The following is a 21415-nucleotide window of genomic DNA, read 5'->3' as shown; positions in this document are numbered from 1 at the left end:
CCACACACACCACTGCCTGAAGAGACGACAATATACTGTAATGCTATATCAAAGCAAGACAAAATAAAGATAACATTAAAGTCCAGTGTACTATAACAGGGTTAAACAAGGCTAAAGGGGAGCAGCAGTTGACCTACATTTAACATTTTCAGTAATAAGAATTATGTTCAAAATGAACAAAATCAACTATCACAGAGCCAGGCTACACTTGCCAATACTGCAATATTCTTCAACAAGGTCTATTTAAACATTTAAGAACAAAATGAAATTAAAATTCACTAAATCAACTGCAACTGCACTGGCACAACTTAACCCAGGCCTTTTGGCACAAATCACCCCATCCCCACCGTTTTAACAAACTTGTATCATATAGCTGGTTTGGAGCTAACATCATGCTAACAGTATAGCCTCAGCTTACTAAAACACTAACACATGTGTGAAATGTTTTCAAGCTTGTCTATAATTGTTCAGACACAACAATCAATAAACCTTGATCATAAAAAATTTACTTTGAGAGGCAAAAAACAGTTTTTTGAACTTAAATGTGCTTATCTCTTGTGCCATCTGCCTCCCTTCTTCGCAGAGTGAGTAAAATGGATGCCTCTTCAAAAATGTGTGGTCACATGACCAATTTCTTCTATCGTTTTCTAGATACAAGGGGTGGCACAACTTCCCCCTGGCACAACTCACCCCACTCTCCCCTATATTGTTATTTAGCCTCTCTCCTGCTAGCTATTGCATGGTTAAATCAGCAAATTTTATTTTATTGGGGGGGGGGGGGTTCGCAAGAGCAGAAAGTAGCGAGGGCAGCAGGAGGGGAACGCCATCCTTCTTGTTTTGGGGCTGTTGCTAGGCAGTGCGAAACGGTTACTCGGTGGCCTCACGTGTTGTTATGTGAAGTAAAGGCAACATTTCAGCATCCAGTGATAACGTATTTGTTGGTGCGCGCGTGCGTGTGTGTTGTTGTAATCGTTATCTTGCACAGCCCGCCCCGCAGTGCAACACGCTGCTCAGTGCTCACACACACTGTGCTTTTTGGAGGGGTTGAAATAAGTTCATTGCTGCTGTCTTTAGTAGCCAGCAGTAGTCACAGCCTCCAGAGACTTTACAGTGCGGAGAAAAGACGAGTAGTGTCATGTACGCGTGCTGCTACAGCACGCATACATGACAGAGAGCCGCCCCACCGTAACGTAATTACCCTAGTTAAAAAAATCAATTTTACGATTTTCACTTTTTTAACTCATTGAGTGCCAGCCACTTTTGGAGAACGGACGCTCCCAGTGCCAGAGTTTCAGAGCGTTTTTCAGTGATTTCTCGAGGCCCACAGAATATTGTGTGATATTACTATGTAAACACCGAACACGCACAAAGAACGATGAGACTCTCTTCTATCATCTGCAAAAAAAAGTTTATTGATACCATTTTCCGTTCTTTAGTTATGAGCCGGACAAGATAGGCTGTTTTGAGCAAAAAGACACATTTCAAATTAGAAGCTGAGTTATTCCGCCTTTTGTGAAATGCAGTATTTCAAGCACATTCAGTGAGTCTGAAGCTAATATTTTCTGATGTAGTGACGTGGTGTAGTTGTGTGGTGCACTGCGTGCCCCACCCCCCTCTCCCCCCCTCAGCTGCAAACTCCTCCCCACACTAACACACAGCCTAACACGCACCCAGTCTATTTTCGGAGCGCTCCGTTTTTGTGCGGCGGTTCCCAGCGCGACACGGAAAAGCCAAACCAGACTGCAGGGAAAGGTTTGGCCCTTCGGCGTCGGGTGCTGCCTTTCTGGCAGCTAATCGTGTGGAGAAACTATACAGCAGAGACAGAGGGGCTGAGTTGTGGGCGCGGATTGACTGCTGTTCGCAGCCAACATCAGATTGCAGCCAGAGCAATCTATATGGCTCTGGCTGCAGCATGAGCGGTTTCTTTTTCATCACGGGGCTTTTTCCTGCTGTTTTCCGGGGGTCATCCCGGACCTTTCTCTAATCTGGAGAGCACTGTTGCCACCTAATGAGTCGGTAAAATAGGTTATACACATTCAACATGCCCCAAAATTTTACAGGAGATGGATCTGGCTTTGATCCACGTCCCACCGTCAAAAAACGCAATTGACGAACATACTCGTCCTTGGCACTCTACGTTACTAAACCAATTGACGAACATACTCGTCCTTGGCACTAATGAGTTAACATCGTCCTAACTAATTAATTTGATTACGATTCAAAATCGATATATCGCACAGCCCTACCCTGAGGGAATGACAGAGAGACCCACTGGCACAGACTCTGTCTGCATGCCGCTCTATCAGTGCCCTACAGGTGTCACTGTCGAAGCATTTTAAGAATATCATGATTACCATGAATTTTATTAAGAAAAAACACATTTGATTGATATTTTATAAAAAATATATATATTATTATATATTTATTAGAATATATCTCTTCTAAAAAATAAGGGAGGATCATCCTCCCTTGTACCACATTAATAACCTCCTCTGGAGTAGTGTGCGAACACAAACTAAAGGAGTACTCCATTCACCAGAACTGAACGTGTCTCTTGTTCCTTAAGGGAGTATCCCAATTCAAGGAATGTAACTGATTTCTGAAGGAATATCTCGGTTAAAGGAGAATTTCGGTATTTTTGAACCTGGAGCCATTTCCTGGCATTAATTAAGATTTGGCCACTCACCTAGCGATGTCTGCGGCGTTTCTGGGCGTCCTAGCGTTGTTTTGAGATCAATATCGTCCAAGTCAGTGTAAAATGGAGTTGATTTGGGGCCAAGTGGAAGCCTGTATTTCCTGCATCTAAATAGCTATTTTTCTTCCCGTTTTCGCCAAATATCGCCGTAATCGGATCAGTCTACATCCAGCAGAGTAATATTTCACCCCAGGCTGTTTCCTGGAGTGCACAGGGATCCACTACAGGGATCAAATTACCTCAAACGTGATCTAGGTCACCAAGTCTCGTGAAGTCCCGCAATACTTTCCTGTCGACTGGCCAAATACAGGCAGGACGCTTTGATTCAAGATTCAAGATTCAAGATTCAAGATTTTTATTGTCACTCCATGGTACAAGTATCACGTGTGAAATTCTTGTGCTGTGGACTCCGTTTACGACATAGTACAAATAGGCAACAAGCAATGAGCAATAGGCAATAAGAAATAGGCATCAATAAGCAATACTAAGCAGCAATAGGCAATGCGGCAGAATAGCGATAAGACAAGTCAGTGGCATATTCATTGCACATAGGTGCACGTCATGTGCATACGTTAGACGTGTTCGGACATTTTAATTCGACGTATTTGACATACATTACAGTGCAAGTAGCATGTACCTTATTAAACATACAATTAAACATTAGGCATTGTGCATACGTTAGACGTGTTCAGACATTTTAAATTCGACGTAATTGACATACAGGTGCAAATAGCATGTACCTTGTTAGACATACAATTAAACATTAGTCATACATAATGGTAGCAGCTGCAGTACGGTACGGTACGACTACTACACTATTTGTGTATGTTAAGGAGTCTCGTGGCCTGCGGGAAGAAACTGTTCCTCAAGCGATTTGTGCGTGCTTTTGGAACCCTGTATCTCCTCCCTGAGGGTAGCAGGGAGAACAGGCTGTTGTGGGGATGGTTTGTGTCTTTGATGATCTTCAGGGACCTCCTGAGGCACCGCTGGTTATACAGTTCGTGCAGTCGTTGCGTAACCTATGTGGGAGTCGAAAGAACGAAGGTTATGCCAAACCCCACATAGGTTACGCTAAAACCACGACCGCAAAGCGTCCTGCCTGTATTTGGCCAGTCGACAGGAAAGTATCGCGGGACTTCACGAGACTTGGTGACCTAGATCACGTTTGAGGTAATTTGATCCCTGTAGTGGATCCCTGTGCACTCCAGGAAACAGCCTGGGGTGAAATATTACTCTGCTGGATGTAGACTGATCCGATTACGGCGATATTTGGCGAAAACGGGAAGAAAAATAGCTATTTAGATGCAGGAAATACAGGCTTCCACTTGGCCCCAAATCAACTCCATTTTACACTGACTTGGACGATATTGATCTCAAAACAACGCTAGGACGCCCAGAAACGCCGCAGACATCGCTAGGTGAGTGGCCAAATCTTAATTAATGCCAGGAAATGGCTCCAGGTTCAAAAATACCGAAATTCTCCTTTAAAAGACAAAAAGGAACTGAGGATCCATAAATGAGAATTCCACTCAAACAAATAACTGCCATGGTCACCACAAGGCAGTGGCCACATGACTCCCTTCTGAAAATGTTCAGAGCCCCAAACTGTACAAGTTCATGCTTTTATGAAAAGGTGAACATCATTTTCACATCACTTGGATGACCAGTGACTGAAAATTATGTTTTCTCTGATTTGAGGTATAATGTAGATGTTCAGCCACATCAAGTGTAATTCTTGAGGTAGGAAGTTCATCCTGGGCTCAAATTGAAGCTTATGAACTTGGGCAGTTTTCTAAATACAAGTGAGGAAGTGATATTCACCATAAAGTGCTGGAAAATAATGATATTTGAGGAAAATTTGTAAAACAGGCAGTATTTTTTGTATTTTTGTGGGTGAAATTTTAAAATAGAATTGCAGCAATCCCCATAATCCTATTTTGCTACTTCCCCCTATGGTCCAGCATACTTCCTGCTAAATATTATGTATGCATGACTATTTATGCCATTGCACCTTATTATTTGCATTTACATGATTTTTGTCCCGCCACAAGAAAAAGTTTTTTGGGCCCCTGAGACCAAACGGCCCCGAGTTGAACATGGTCCCTACACCTTGAGACGGCCCAAGTTATAAGATAACAGGAAATCATAGTGAAAAAAAGGTAGCAGAAAACACTCTGAGGAGTGGGGCTGGCTCCCGGCCTAATGCTCGCCTGCATCTCAACAGGATTTACAGCACAGCCACCTGAAAACTCAAAGTCAACAGCACAATAACAATAAATAAACTCACTCAGTGCAGGTACACTCAATTAAAGCCAAAGGCACAATAACCCTCTAATTGTCCATAAACTTATGGAACATTTTGTCTAAAATATAGGGTTGGGGCCCTAAATACTGTAACATCCCCACACATGCCCCCACCAGTTGAAAAAACTGGTGCTGGACTAAAAGAGCCTCAAAGTAAAGAAAGGAATGTCCGCATCAGTATATTGAAGAATTAAGTATAGCCTATTTATTTGTAGCGTACAATTATTATAAAGTGTTCCCAAAATGTTTTGTTTCTCAGTAGTAAGGCACTAGTGAGAAATACACCAATGAGTGAAAGGTGTGACAACATGCCCTGCTCTCCCCTACATAAAGCAATCTCATTTAACCATTCAACTTTCTGTGTAATTCCTTGTCACTACTGTATACAAGGTGACCATTAAAACACAGTCAGACAGTGTCTGGGTTGATTTGTATTACTGCCTGTATTAGTGTGCTAAGGTGAGACCTAACCAACTGTAACTACGATATGGAGTGTGTGTGTGTGTGTGTGTGTGTGTGTGTGTGTGTGTGTGTGTGTGTGTGTGTGATCTGTGCGCGCAGGCAGGGAGGGTGTGTCATAATATCCTGAGGATGATGAGAAGCAGATAGAGGAAGGAGAAGAGGCTCCAAAGTGTCACAACTCATTTACCAAACAGTCCAATTTCTTTGTTACTTCCTCTCATCTAGCCTTCCTCTTTTTTAAATTCAACTCTTCTGCTTGAAACTCTCCCCCGTCCATTCATACTATCAAGATTCCCAGAGATGCATGTCTATGGGGGTAAAATGGTGTCAGATCAGCTGTAAATGGACAGATTATGATTCACAAATAGATAGCACAATCTGTAAACACATAACACGATCCACAAATGTGAAACCCAACTCACAAATATATTTAAAATCCACACAAAATCCACAATTCTAGTGGTGTAATCCATTCATTGTGTTTTGAAGCGACTGTACTCAGCAAGTTATTCATTCAAAAGCAACCTTTATTGGTAAACACTTCCTAGACATCTACAACCTATAGCGCCCTCCATAGGTAGGGCGTGGAACCACATATCAATACATCTTCCCTTTTTTCCTTCACATGACAGTATGATATGAAATGATAAGTATCTGTATCCGGATACAGATTAGGTTGACAATATAACTTGAGCTAGGAAGTTGGTTGTTACCGAGTGGCAAAACATATTGAACTTAACAGTCTAACCATTCTGTTCATTGCACCCCATATGCTTACATTCACATTGTACTTAAACAGGATAAATTTCTATACATCACCCCAAGTGCATTGTACAATACATTTACATATTCTCCATTCCTCTTTTTTTTTTTTTTTTTTTCAACATTCTTCAATCAGCCTCCTAGGTCTCTGAACCTCTCTCCTTGTCTTGTGCAATGTGTCCCCCATAACCTGAGGACTGCCTTCCCCCATCGTCTCTGTCCCCACATTGGGATCCCCCTCATCCAGTTCCGGCCCCTCTAATCTATTTCCCAGTCCTGTCTCCACTCCCGGCGTGCCTGGCACAGCCAGAAGATGTCGCCTGTTCCGTCTCAGGACACTCCCCTGTTCTGTCTCCACTTCATAAGACCTCGGGGCTGTTTCCCTCAGCACTGTGGCCTTTAGCCCCCACTCATTACCGCTCCTCACCCTGACCGTGTCCTTCTCCACTAGTGGTGGCAGCGGTCTAGCAGGCCTGTCGTAGTTTCTTCTCTGTCTCGTCAGGTATTTCTCATTCCTGACCTCTATTCCCTGACCCATTTCTGCCAGGTGGTCCGCTGACGGAAGGCGTGTGCGCAGTCTCCTATTCATTAATAGTTCTGCTGGGGACCTCCCACACTCTAACGGTGCCGCCCTGTAATTCAGGACCGCCAAGTAAGGGTCCTCCTTACTTTCTATTGCCTTTTTTAACAGTTTCTTCACTATTTGGACCGCTTTCTCCGCCTGACCGTTTGACTGCGGGTAGTAAGGGCTTGACGTCACGTGTGTAAACCCATATTTTCTAGCAAACAAGCGGTACTCCTCACTGTCGAACTGTCTACCGTTATCAGACACCACTGTCTTAGGGATCCCGTGCCTAGAGAATATTGATTTAGTGTGTTTGACTACCTGCTTTGCCGTGAGGTCTGATAGCAGGGCAAACTCTGGGTAATTAGAGTGATAATCTACCACCACTAGGTATTCTCTGCCGTCTAAGTGGAATATGTCCGTCCCCACCTTGGTCCATGGACCATCTGCCCTATCATGTGGCACAAGTGTTTCTTTCCTCTGTTGATATCTGTGTCGCTGACAGGTCTCACATCTCTGTACTTCGTTCTCGATGTCCCTGTTCATGCCTGGCCAGTACATGACTTCCCTGGCGCGTCTCTTACATTTCTCTCTGCCTAGATGCCCTTCATGCACCAACTTTACCATGTCCCCTCTCATAGAGGACGGGATGACTATTTTAGTCCCCTTCAGTAGAACCCCATCTACTATACACAGCTCATGCTTAAAGTGATCATATGGTTTGCTCAGAATCACTTGCCCCGGCCTGCATATTTTTTCCTTTATCTCCTTCAGTATGACATCCCTCTCTGTCTCCCTGGCTATTTGTGCCCATTTGTCTTCTGAAACAGGCAGCCCGGCCCTCACTGCATTCACATGTACCTGTACCTCATGCTCAGTGGAACTCGGCCCTGTGTCCCTCAAACTTGCCCTTGAGAGCGCATCTGCCACAATTAGGTATTTACCCGGTTTAAACTCAAAAGTCAGGTCATACTTCTGGAGTCTTAGGAGTAATCTCTGGATCCTTGGTGGAGCGTCACTAAGGCTCTTCTTCACTATCGCTAGAAGCGGCTTATGGTCTGTCTCTAGTGCTGTCGGCCTCCCATAGATGTACTGGTGGAATTTCTCGCACCCAAATACCGCACCCAGAGTCTCCTTTTCTATTTGTGCATAATTAGTCTCTGCAGAGGTCATCGTGCGGGAAGCATACGCCACCGGGAGCCAGTCATCTCTATGTTGCTGTAGCAGTACCGCCCCCAACCCATCTTTTGACGCGTCCGTAGACACTTTCACCGGCCTGCTCGGGTCGTAAAATCTAAGCACTGGACCCCTTACCAGGCTACTTTTCAGCCATTTCCACTCACGCTCATGCTCATGTGACCACTGCCAGTCAGTCTTGTTTTCCAGCAGGCTTCTGAGTGCCTCAGTGTTTGCTGACAGATTCGGGATAAACCTGCTCATGTAATTGACTAAACCCAGGGCCCTCTGCAGTTCAGTCTTATTAGTCGGCTGTGGCATCTCATCCACTGCCCTGGTCTTCTCGGGGTCCGGCTCGACCCCCTTCCCTGACAGCTTATCCCCCAGGTATGTCAGCTCCCTCACACCAAACTCACACTTCTCCCTGTTCAGTCTGAGCCCTGCTTCATGTGCCTTTCTTAGTACCTCCCTCAGCCGAGTGTTGTGTTCTGTCTGTGAGCTGCCCCACACTATGACATCGTCCATGAACACGCCTACTCCATCCATACCCTCAAATATCTGAGAGGCAATCCTATGAAATACCTCTGGGGCTGAACAGATACCAAAAGGCAGCCTTCGGAAACAGTACCTCCCGAAAGGGGTGTTAAATGTGCATAGTTTGGTGCTTTCCTCCTCCAGTTCTATGTGGTAAAATGCAGATGAAGCATCTAACTTGGAAAAATAGCTTGCACCTGCCATGCACCCTAGGATATCAGCCTTAATAGGCAACCTGAAGTGTTCCCTCTTTATCCATTTATTTAAGTCATTCGGTGCCAGACACAACCTCAGTTTTCCATTTTTCTTTTCGTTTATCACTAGTGAGTTAACCCACTCTGTAGGCTCCTCAATCCGCCTCACTATCTCCAGCTCTGTTAGCCGGTCCAGTTCATCTTTTAATCTGTCTCTCAGTGCAAAAGGCACTTTCCTGGCTGGGTGGATTACAGGTTCTGCATTATCTCTGAGCTGTATTTTATGCTTACCTGGAAGCTTCCCTATGCCTCCAAACACCTGTGAGAACTCTGTCATGATGTCGTTATGCAGAGGGGTCTGACCCCTTGGCTCAGTGTCTAACTGCCCTGCCTCTCTATCAGCGGCATGCCCCTTTTCCCCATCCATAACACACACCCTCTCTCTGTCAATAACATGTATCCTCTTTATCAGCCCCAGCTTCTCACATGCTCTTAATCCCAGAATGGGCTGTCTATCCTCCTTGATTATCGAAAACAGTGTGTGGGCCTTTCTCTCTCTACATGTTACAGTCAGTATGCATGTGCCCATGGTAGGGATTGGCTCGTTATTATAGTTATACAAGTTCTGCTTCTTATTTGAGAGTGTTGGCTTCTTTCGGAGCCTGGTGAACTCCTTCCATGGCAATATGTTCGTCTGGGCCCCTGTGTCCAGCTTCATTGCCACATCTGTGCCATTGACGTCCAAATGTGTAATCCATTCATTGTCACTAGCTTGATCCTTCACCTCTCCCACATAGACTCGATAGCCCTCTCCGTCTGTAGGGTCCCCATCCCCACAGGCTCCTTGCTCCCCCACCGCTTGCACTTTTCGTTTGGCCTTGCAGCATCTGGCAAAGTGGTTAACACCACCGCAATTTCTGCATTGTTTTCCAAATGCAGGGCATTTCCTTGGTGCATGGGTATATCCACATCGATCACAGTCAAGAGTCTCTGCCGCCACCGTGACGTCCTGACGCGCCGCACGCGCGCCGCCTCCTCCTCTTGTTGGCCATCTCCCTCGCCCTCTGCTGTTAATCGCGTCGACCGCTCCATCGTACAAAGCACCGTCGCCCTCTCCCTCGAATATCTTTAGCTGGATCCCCGCATTCTCCGAGATCTGGCAAAGGTTGACCGCCTTCTCTAGGCTCAAGTCCATTTCCTTGAGGAGACTCATCCTCACTCTCTTATCCCGTACACCAATTACAATTTGGTCACGTATCATTGAGTCACACAATGTCCCGAAATTGCACGACTGGCTTTTGAGTCGGAGGTCCGTAACGTACTTATGGATAGGCTCATTTTCTCCTTGTAGCCTATTACGGAAAACGTACCTCTCATAAGTCTCATTCCTCCGTGGCGTTGCATACGCTTCAAACTTGGCGATCACTGCTGAATATTCGCCTTCTTCGTCATCTTCAAACGTGAATGTATTGTAAACATCCAAATAGCGAACCCCAGCCAGACAATGGTGAAGCGTACAGATGTTTAAGAAGCCTTTTATTTTTATGTTCAGCCTTTTCCTTATTTGAACACAAATGTCCTTTCCTTCTTTCTCCTTTCTCCTTGAAACACAGTAGAACTTTACCCTCATCAATCCTGACGACCTGCTGCCTCCACGACGGGCCACGACAGAGGGTCTTCACGGCGTGCCTGCAACTGCCTCCTCCAATACGGTCCAAGACGAGGGGCTCCACCACGTGCCTGCTACTGCCTCCACTACGGTCCAGGACGGAGGGTCATCGCCACGGTGTGCCTGCTAATGCTACATCGCCACATGCTGTGCACGATTCATCAAGCAGCATGTTTCCCCACGTCGGTGCCTGAGCTACGGCAATTCGGGCTGCAGTCACATGGATTCGGTGCAATGGTAGCCAAATACAGTCACATTCACTGACATTGAAGCAAAACTGTGAGTATCACCCTATCATTATACAGTCTAAGGAACTGCAAAATAAAGTGAGCAACGGATGAACAGTTTCATTAATAAAACAAAGAACATTGATACTCACCTGCTCAATACTGAAAATTAAAACAAAGAACATTGATACTCACCTGCAACTCCAGAATATTATCCAGTGAACATTTTATACTTACCTGCTCCTCTGCTGCAAAAGAAAAGGACTGTTCAATTTAGATGCGATAAATGGACGCTTTATATAAAAGAAAAGAAAAAAAAATCTACATACCTTTACATCTTTTTGAACCTTGCATTTCAAGCACTTTGACATTTTTGTTTATTGTGGTATTTACATTGGCATTGACATTTGTTTATGGTTCATTAATGCATCTGTGATACTTACTTTGTATTGATGTGCTAATATGCTACATGTTTATGCTGTTTATTTCATGCTGTATATGCTAAGCATTTGCTAAAAGGTTTTCCCTCTAACTTGAGAAATTTAAAAATCTGTTGAAAATGTCATCGCCAACGCCCAGTGAGAGAGAGCTGGAACAGCAGCCGGCTGGTCACCATGAAGAAAATGAAGGTTTGCAGAGTGATCTTCACACAACAGTCAAGCCGCCTGAAAATCTGACTGATCTCCAAGATGAAGAGGACCTTCAGAAAGAGGCAGACCCAGCTGGAGATCCCCGTCGCTCCGAACGAACACGTATTCCTACAGAAAAGATGCGTGCGCTCCAAGAAGAAGAGGCCAAGAAAAGGGAGAAAAGGCTGCTATCCATGTATGAGCAATGGAAGCTCGAGATACGCAAGGCAAGAGATCAACTGAAGACATACATGCCGGAGAGTGAGCTCTGGTCTCTCATTGAGCAGCTCAAGAAAAGCAAGGAAAACATAATGACCATATATTGTGAAATTCGAGATCTCGCCACACCCTCCACTGACATAAGAAGAAGAGTTGATACGTGTGAATCAGTGACCAAAGAAATTGTCAAGATTGCCTATGACCGAACAATAGATCCAGAAGGTGAGTTCAATGAAGAAGAGGAAAGACGCCGCCTTCATGACCTACGCCACCGTGACTATGCAAAGTCTGTCTATGGATCCGCCTCTACCTCAATAAGTCTCAGCAATTCAGACTCCATCTCATCGATGACAGTCAAGCGTGCGGATGCAGAAGCGGAGCTGGCAGTGAAGGAAGCAAATTACAAGATGATGTTGGAGGAAGAAAGACAAAAGGAATCGATACGAGAGCTAGAGGAACAACAACGGAAGGCTCTAGAGGCACAAAGGCGTGAGTTGGAGCAATTAAGAGCAAAGAAAGAAGTTGTGGCAGCTCAAGCCAAACTGAAGGTCTATGAGAAAGAGACAGAACGTAAAGCAGAGGGCCACATAAACAATGAAAGAAAGCAGGAAGCAAGGAACGTGCCCATAACTGCAGTCCCTCTATCTCATATCGCTCCACCCTCTCAGACAGACATTTCCTCTCTCGCTCAGGTCTTTCAAGACAGCATGGTCTTAAATAGACTCCCTGTTCCAGAGCCATATGTCTTCAATGGTGATCCCATACGTTTCATTGAATGGAAGGCAACGTTTACATCTCTCATTGACCAAAGAGCAATCACTCCCGCTGAAAAACTCTACTATCTAAAGAAATATGTTGGTGGCCCAGCACGCCAGGCCCTGGATGGCAACTTCTTCCGAAATGACAATGAAGCCTACCGTGACGCCTGGGACAAGCTAAATCGTCGCTTTGGCCAGCCATTCGCCATTCAGCGAGCATTCAGAGAGAAACTCTCCAATTGGCCAAGGATTCAACCTAAGGATGCAGAGGGACTGAGAAGCTTCTCAGACTTTCTAAATGCATGTCAAGATGCCATCCCTCATGTCAAGGGTCTCGACATATTAAATGACTGTGAGGAGAACCAGAAGCTCGTCCATAAACTTCCAGACTGGGCAGCTTCACGCTGGAATAGACAAGTCACACAGAGCCTGAACAAAGACCAAGAATTCCCAAGTTTCAAGGACTTTGTTAGATTCACGTCAACTGAAGCTGAAATTGCGTGCAATCCAATTACGTCTCTCCATGCCCTCCGTTCATCGGAAACCAGCACTGAGAAGAGAACTCTCCGAGAACCAAAGAGAGCCAAGGCCAGTGTGCTCAACACTCATACAGCCAACGAAAATGAGAAGCAAAGGTCAGACCAAAAAAGGGCTAAAGCTCCATGTATTCTTTGTCAAGATAACAGACATCAGCTTCATGCGTGTTTCAAGTTCACAGAGATGATGTTGGCTGAGCGACGTAACTATGTAAAGGACAAGAAACTCTGCTATGGATGTTTAAAACCTGGACACAGCGCCAAAGAGTGTCGACACCGTCACTTCTGTGACACCTGCAAGGGAAAACATCCTACAGCCCTCCATGATGACAACTATGGAAGGGAAAGGACTTCATCACAAACCGGGACAATTCAAGGTGCTGCTGCTATGTCACTCAGTGTAGCAGGCGAAGGCTCGTCCAACACATCTATGGTGCTACCAGTGTGGGTGTCATCCAAGAATAACCCAACCGCAGAGAAACTTGTCTACGCCCTCCTCGACACTCAAAGCGATACGACATTCATCGACCAAGAGGTGAGCGACAATCTTCATGTAGACAAGTTTCCAGTAAAGCTGAAGTTGACCACCATGAGTGGAAAAGACACAGTTCTCACAAGTGAGAGAGTTTCCGGCCTTCGGGTAAGGGGATACAGTTCTCCCATCCAAATTGATCTCCCGATGACCTACACAAAGGACTGCATACCGATAAACCGTGCTCACATTCCCACCTGTGAGACAGCTAAGCAATGGAGTCATCTCGCAGAAATAGCAGATGAAATGCAACCACTGAAGGACTGTGAAGTAGGAATTCTCATCGGATATAACTGCTCCAGAGCAATGGCACCAAAGCGAGTCATCCTAGGAGGAGATGAAGAACCCTATGCTGTACAGACGGATTTAGGATGGAGTATAGTGGGGCGCTCATCTCAAAGCCATGATTCGCTGAGCACAAGTCATCTGTGTCACAGAATTGCTGTTAAAGAGCTCCCTCCAGCTACTCCTGCTGATGTTATCCGCATTCTAGAATTTGACTTCAAGGACGGCATTGAGGACAGCAAAACGGTGTCACAAGATGACATCACATTCCTCAACAAGCTAGACGATGGCATAAGGAAAAACAGTCACGGCCACTACGAAATGCCTCTGCCCTTCAAAAACAGACCCAGCATGCCTGACAACAAGGGCTCAGCCATGACACGTCTCAATCACCTCAAGAGGAAGTTACAACGGGATGGAAGGTATAAGGAGCAATATGTCGAGTTCATGGAAGAGGTCATAAAAAGGGGAGATGCAGAACAGATCGAAGACGGTGGGAGAGAAGGTGAGAGATGGTTTATTCCCCATCACGGCGTGTATCACGCAAAGAAGCCAGATAAACTTCGCATAGTGTTCGATTGCTCAGCCAGATACAAAGGAACCAGCCTAAATGACCACCTTCTCTCTGGGCCTGACATGTTGAACAACTTGAGTGGAGTTCTCATCCGCTTCCGACGGCACCCCGTTGCACTGATGTGCGATATTGAGAAAATGTTCCACCAGTTTCATGTGCTTGAAGCTGATCGCAACTACCTGCGCTTTCTTTGGTGGAAGAAAGGAGACTTGAACTCCCCGCCTAGCGAGTTCCGCATGAAGGTGCACCTATTCGGCGCAGCCTCCTCTCCTGGATGCGCAAACTACGGGCTCAAGTACCTCGCTAAGGAGAATGCCGACATCTACCCTCAAGGTTCACGATTCGTCATGAGGGATTTCTATGTAGATGACGGGCTCGCAAGTGTGGGGAGCAGTGAAGATGGTATTCAGCTTGCCAGAGAGGCACGTGAGCTCTGTGCCAGGGGTGGTCTCCGACTACATAAGTTTATATCGAACGACAGAAACGTCCTAGAGAGTATACCGCTCTCTGAACGAGCAACCAACGTGAAGTCTATGGACTTCACATTTGATGATCTGCCCCTTGAGAGAGCTCTCGGGATTCAATGGGACGTGGAGTCCGACCACTTCCGGCTTAATGTCACTCTCAAGGATCAGCCCCCCACACGCCGTGGCATTCTCTCCACAGTGGCATCCCTGTACGACCCGCTCGGGTTTGTGGCGCCAGTCCTGCTCAAAGCAAAGATCATCCTCCAGGAGATGTGTAGGCGTGGCACAGGCTGGGATGACCCTCTCACAGATGAGCTTCGTCCGAAATGGGAACAGTGGAAAAGTAACCTAGCTCTTTTGGATAATTTCACCATAGCCCGTACTTACTTCCCTGCTGGATTTGGAAAGGTCACAAAGACGGAGCTGCACCATTTCTCCGACGCTAGCATGAAGGGCTACGGTCAGTGCTCATACCTGAGGGTCCAAAATGAAGAAGGGGAAGTTCATTGCGCCCTGGTTGTGGGAAAGGCACGCGTCTCACCAACAAAGGTCATAACAATTCCAAGATTAGAATTGACAGCTGCAGTCATTTCTGTAAAGATGAGTAACATGCTCAAGGAAGAATTGGGATCTGCTGACGCTGAGGAGTTCTTCTGGACCGACTCGAAAGTGGTCTTGGGATATATAAAAAATGAAGTACGTCGATTCCACATCTTCGTGGCTAACCGCATTCAGAAGATCCAGCTCAGCTCAGCCCCTCAACAATGGAGATTCGTCCCAACCAAGGACAATCCTGCTGACCACGCTTCTAGGGGCTTGACTCCCAGTGAGCTTTTGACATCAACCTGGCTCACTGGACCCAAGTTCTTATGGAGCAAGGAAATAAAGCTGCCAGCAGATGAAACCCCAGAGCTGACGATCGGAGATCCAGAGGTCAGAAGTGTTGTAACACTCAACACGAGGACCACTGAACGAGCAAGCCTTGTCGATCGTTTGTCCAAGCTTTCATCTTGGTCACTGGCTACTCGAGCTGTTGCACGCATTCTAAGGCGCATCAGCAAGAACAGATCAAACTGCCTCACCTCTGTAACAGAAAGAGAAAATGCAGAATGCTGCATAATCAAAGACCTGCAGAAAAATGTATATCAAGAAGAGTTGAAACTGCTGAGCAAGGGGATTCGCCTACCATCTCACAGTACATTATACTCTCTTGATCCTCTCCTCGATAAAGACGGTGTCCTCAGGGTGGGAGGAAGACTGTGCAACTCAACTCTTCCCAACTCCATCAAGCACCCTGCAATAATTCCCAAAGATCATCACATCACCAAGATGTTGATTGCTCATCACCATGAAAGGACCAAGCATCAAGGTAAAGGTCTCACCATTAACGAGGTCAGGTCCAACGGCTACTGGATCCCAGGAATCAACCGGACCGTAGCATCTTACATTCATCAATGCGTCATCTGCAGACGGCACCGGAAACCGACAGAAGAGCAAAGGATGGCTGATCTACCCCCTGAGCGAGTGGAACCATCACCCCCCTTTACCTTCTGTGGTATGGACTGCTTTGGCCCCTTCCTCACAAAGCAAGGAAGGAAGGAGAACAAGAGGTACGGTCTTCTCTTCACGTGCCTTAGCTCCCGTGCCATCCACATTGAGATGCTTGACGACATGTCAACAGACGCCCTCATCAATGGCCTTCGATGTTTCATCGCCATACGTGGCGCTGTTCGTCAGATCAAGTCTGACCAAGGGACCAATTTTGTCGGAGCCAAAAATGAACTCAAAGAGGCTCTAAAAGAAGTCAATGCAGACCGGCTGGCTGCATTCCTTGCCGAGCAACAATGCGACTTCTACATGAACGCACCCTATTCAAGTCATGTCGGAGGGGTGTGGGAGAGACAGATTAGGACAGTGAGAAGCATACTAAGGACCACGCTGACTCTTTCCTCTGGACGGCTGAATGATGCATCACTGCGGGCCTTCTTCTATGAAGCTATGGCAATCGTCAATAGTCGTCCACTGACTGTTACCAACCTCAATGATCCCCATAGCCTCGAGCCTCTCACCCCTAATCATCTTCTGACCATGAAGTCTGCTAAGGCTCTACCCCCCCCTGGTGAATTCGTCAGAGAAGACATGTATGGCAAGAAAAGGTGGCGACAGGTCCAATACCTGGCCGAACAGTTTTGGAGTCGATGGCGAAAGGAATACCTTGCCAACATCGCTCTCAGACAACGTTGGCACACCCCCAGAAGGAATCTGCAAGTTGGAGATATTGTAATGATGAAAGGAGATGATGTGCACAGGAACGAGTGGAAATTGGGTCGAGTTTCAGGAACCACTACTGACAAGGATGGACTAGTAAGGAGAGTCAAGGTCTGCCTCGGAGACAGGAACCTAGGCAGAAGAGGAGAACGTCTCCATAAGATGTCCGAAGTTGAGCGCCCGGTCCAGAAGCTGGTCCTGCTGCTGGAGGCTGGATAAATCTGCTACTCCTATAGTTCATAATAACCCCTCCTAATATCCCATCTTCCTACATTGTTTATAATTGTATCTACCTGTGAAATAAGTTTTGTACTTATAAAGGTCATTTAAGTTAAAATCATTCGTGCCTAATGCAAACTGTATAATATCCATTATTCACTCATGATTGGTGGGAGTGTAAATAACTCTTGTGAAGGTATGCTTCCTGCAAACTTTTATTTTGATGGCGCCGTTTTGTATGGTACTTTTACTTTGAAGCTTAGAGCGGAAGTAGTGCTGTTCTATCTATGCTACTTGACGTGTGGTGTGCTGCGCACCGGAAGGAAGTTAATTGACACGAAAAAGGGCAAACAGACGGTCGCAAAGGACATCGCTCCTCAACCTATGGTTTTCCATTAATAAGAAGCGCCCAGCTAGAATTGGGAACAAGTTCTACGGTGTTTCAAGGAGAAAGGAGAAAGAAGGAAAGGACATTTGTGTTCAAATAAGGAAAAGGCTGAACATAAAAATAAAAGGCTTCTTAAACATCTGTACGCTTCACCATTGTCTGGCTGGGGTTCGCTACACTATGGATTCCTTTCCCCAAGGAATGTGGAAATAGACACAACATTTGTCATTCAAGGTCTAGTTGGAGTCAAGATATGGCAAACATTTGAAAAATGGCAGCCATTTGTGGGGGGAGGGTCATTTTAACATTTCCACTAATAGGATTTTCAGAGATTTTCACTATAGTGTTTAGGGCATCAATATAAACATAAAAATGTGAAGATAAATTATGTTGCAATTAGTTTAAGGTCAAACCTTATTTTGCATAGACTAATTAGTGCAATGTCTGTATGGAGGAAGCATGTGCTAGTCTACAACTCTCCCCAGATCAGCAGAAGGGTGCAGCAACGACCGGGACAGCAATTGGCCAAATGCAATTGGGGAGAAAATGGGAGGGGGGTGGGGGGGTTAAAAAGAAGCTTCTCACCTGAACACGTGACACCAGCGTCCTCGTTGTGTTCACAGTCGTGTTTTCCATTCTTGCGAGGGCAGTCACTTAGAAAGCATTCATTTCCTGAACATTTCACATCATCAAGTGAGATCGGGTCATTTCCTTGACCAAAGTGGGCCTGTCTAGGGGCGCTCTCTACTGTCCCACAGCCCAGCTGCCTGCAAACCACCTCTGCATCCTTCAGGTCCCATGAGTCATCACAGACCGTTCCCCAGACGCCGGAGAGCTTGATTTCAACTCTTCCAGAGCACTGAGTACCACCAACTAGTCTGATCATCTGACCACCATCTGTCAGGCACAGAAGACATACCGTATTTTCTCTAGAATCTAAATATAAAACCACAAGATTATTGTTCTCCTTATTATGCTAAACTTGTGGCAATGTACTGACCTGCATGTGAAGGTATAGTCAGGAGAAAAGAGACTAGAGGAGAGAAAAGCACAGAGATACAATATTACATGTCAGACATGCGAAGTGTGCTGAATTCAACTCACCAGAGTTGTAAAAATATTAAACAGTCATTATTTAAATGCATCATACACCCCATGACCTATAGCGGTGTCTGCTTCCATCATGAAGAGAAACATGACAGATGGAAGACATACAAGTCGTCGCTGTCCTATGACAACCACTTCTCTCCAAAACGCCAACTTTTCAGGAAATGAAAAAAAGGCTGTGGTCTTAAAATACTGAACAGCACATTGTCATATTTGACACATGTCTGCATTATAGACAGTTTCCCGCTGAATGTGTCATTACATTATTCATATTTTACCTGAATAAACTCAAATGATGTTACAGGATTATCGCACATTTGAGAATTATTCACACACCACCCCAAAAGCCATATATATTGGTTAAAAGCTGAACAAAAGTGTTTTGGGGGTTAGTTACACTTTAAGTGGTTTTCATTGGACAGCGATGGAGTATTAGTATGTATATGCAATGTCTTGTGTTCGGTCTTGCTCCCAGATGGTCGGTGTTGGATGAAAATCTTGTAACCCCAATTTTGCATGATTTTTCATGTTTAAACGTCAAGTGCTCTTATGAAGATTTAGGAAATTCTGTGACCCTTGGGTTTATGAAAACTTGCAAAACTCACTAAACCTGTAAAATGCATGGTGGATACGCTGAAACCAAGACGGTTTCGCAGTTCCTTAAAGGTTGGCAGTTTGGAGAAGTCTGTTGGGTCTGTCTCTTATTGCTAATTGTTCTACTTCCCTTTTCCCATAAGGGGAACAAATTCACATTCAGACTTACTGTAGCTGCAATGTTTGTGACATAAGCATAAACAAATTGCTATGCTATATCATAATAAAGGCAAAGAAGTAGACTGTATACAGAGCATTTAATATAGTTATTAAGTTATCCTTTATTTATCCCCATGAGGAAATTCATCCTCTGCATTTGACCCATCCTCTACTAGGAACCTTCCTAGAACTAGGAGCAGTGGGCAGCCGCAGTGTAGCGCCCAGGAACCAAATCCAGTGATTTTGCCAGTGCCTTGGGCAGGGGCACTGATAGGAGTCTTAACCCTAACATACTGTACATGTCTTTGATGGTGGGAGGAAACCAGAGCACCGGGAGAAAACCCACACGAACACGGGGAGAACATGCAAACTCCACACAGAAAGGACCTGGGGCGGAACGGGGTTCGAACCTGGGACCTTCTTGCTGTGAGGCAACAGCGCTGACCCACCGTGCCGTATACTTGAACGCCCTAGTTATTATGTTTTACCTTAATACAAAAATAGTTGATGCTAGTTTTACTTTGCACGACAGTGACATTATGCTTCTAAGTCAAGTGTACACAATGTGACTGTTGTAGTGAAATAATGCGTCATACAGACTGCAGTGTGTTGAACATTTGAAGAAGCATCACACTTTACTCACCAAAGACCGTTAGATGTACAGAATCCAGCATCCTGGTGGGTGGGGGGGGGGCATCCAGGGTCAGTAGGGGCTCATATAGCCAGAGCTGCTCAACAGAAGAACCAACCTTGTTCTCAGCTTGCATCAGAAGTGACAGCAGCTCTTACAGACACACAGATACATACATCACAGAAAATGAGGAATTTGTGGCACTTCACAACTCACTGTTTTCTCAAAGTGTGTTCTCACACTTAATACCCCTGTAGACCTCTGGTGGTACTCTGTGTATTATGTCTGTATTGTGTGTACATTGTGTGTACTGTATTGTGTGTACATCCTTGAATACCTGCTGTGAAAATGCCATGACAACTATGAATGCATGAATTGACAGATACACTAAAACATGGAGGAGCAGCCCTAAAAGAAGCACTCTTCCATGGTTTGGTCAAGATATCTGGCAATTAATGAAAAGTCGTGACTTTGCCCTTAAAAAGTCTCCAGCATCTAGTGACTTCCTTGTCAATACATTTGTATGTATAGGTTTTATGTGGTTTTATATTTGATTATGTTTATTTTTTGGGTATGTCCTCTGGGGTGTGTTTTGGTGACTTCCTGGTGACTTTCTTGTCAATGCATTTGTATGTGTGGTTTTACTCTTGTGGTTTTATATTTGATTATGTCTCTCTTTGGGTGTGTCCTTTGGGGTGTCTTTTAATGTAAAAGTGACCTGTGGACATGTGTTGAAAATTAGCGTTCCGCTATAAACACTTAACAATGCGACACTGTGTGTAGTTCTGGATTAGCTTAGCACGAGCTTTTAACTTCTACGGCTCGCATTTACGCTTCAAAACTCATGAAATTGGTCCTCATGTGTGAAGATTATCCGGCTGAACACTGGTTCGCGTTTGATTAAGCTTGCGTTGCCCAGAGACTTTATTTGAAGCATCGCGACAAAAACCCATTCAAAAATCCCATAGGCAGAAACAGTGAAGAACCAGGAAGTCCAGGACTTCCGCGTTCCGACTACAAAAATACATCATCCCTGGGGCTCTCTATAGTCTACTATTTCTGCAATAGGGAACCGTTTCTAACTTTGACTAAACATTTACCACAGATAGTAATTTTTTTTTAGATAATTGTTTTATTAATTTTTTAGTGCGATACATAAAGACAGGACCACAAAGCACAAAAACATCCATTACACATAAATAGGCCTACATAAACACTCAAATCCCCCCTCCAACACAGATAGCAATTAACAGATGTGATTCTGAATCAATACCAGAAATTATGATATGGACAAATAGGACACAGCTGATCTTTATATTGGTTTTTAGTGCTTTAGTGTCACTGTATCATGGAATCTAAAACAGGAATTTCAATTTTACATAAAAATATTAATATAAGATACAAGAAGCACTAAAATAGACACAGACTAGATGTAGTTTACGTCAACAGCTACAGAGAATA

The 21415-nt window shown here is 45.1% G+C and overlaps 1 protein-coding gene across 1 annotated transcript in view; it reads right to left on the bottom strand.

Annotated features, from left to right (window-relative positions):
• Positions 1–20058, bottom strand: part of LOC310788577 (uncharacterized protein) — a 28126-nt gene extending 8068 nt beyond the window's left edge. The window contains exons 1-3 of the mRNA XM_083650109.1: positions 19967–20058; positions 18464–18496; positions 18049–18360 (exon numbers count right to left, since the gene is read on the bottom strand). Of these exons, the coding sequence (XP_083506235.1) occupies positions 18049–18360; positions 18464–18496; positions 19967–19997 (376 nt within the window). The 5' untranslated portion in view covers positions 19998–20058. The remainder of the gene's footprint in view (positions 1–18048; positions 18361–18463; positions 18497–19966) is intronic.
• Between the last annotated feature and the right edge of the window lie 1357 nt (positions 20059–21415).

The sequence above is a fragment of the Poromitra crassiceps genome (genome assembly GCF_964638095.1).
Source record: "Poromitra crassiceps genome assembly, chromosome: 13".
Lineage (NCBI taxonomy): Eukaryota > Metazoa > Chordata > Actinopteri > Beryciformes > Melamphaidae > Poromitra > Poromitra crassiceps.
This window is presented reverse-complemented; position numbering and strand designations above follow the sequence as displayed.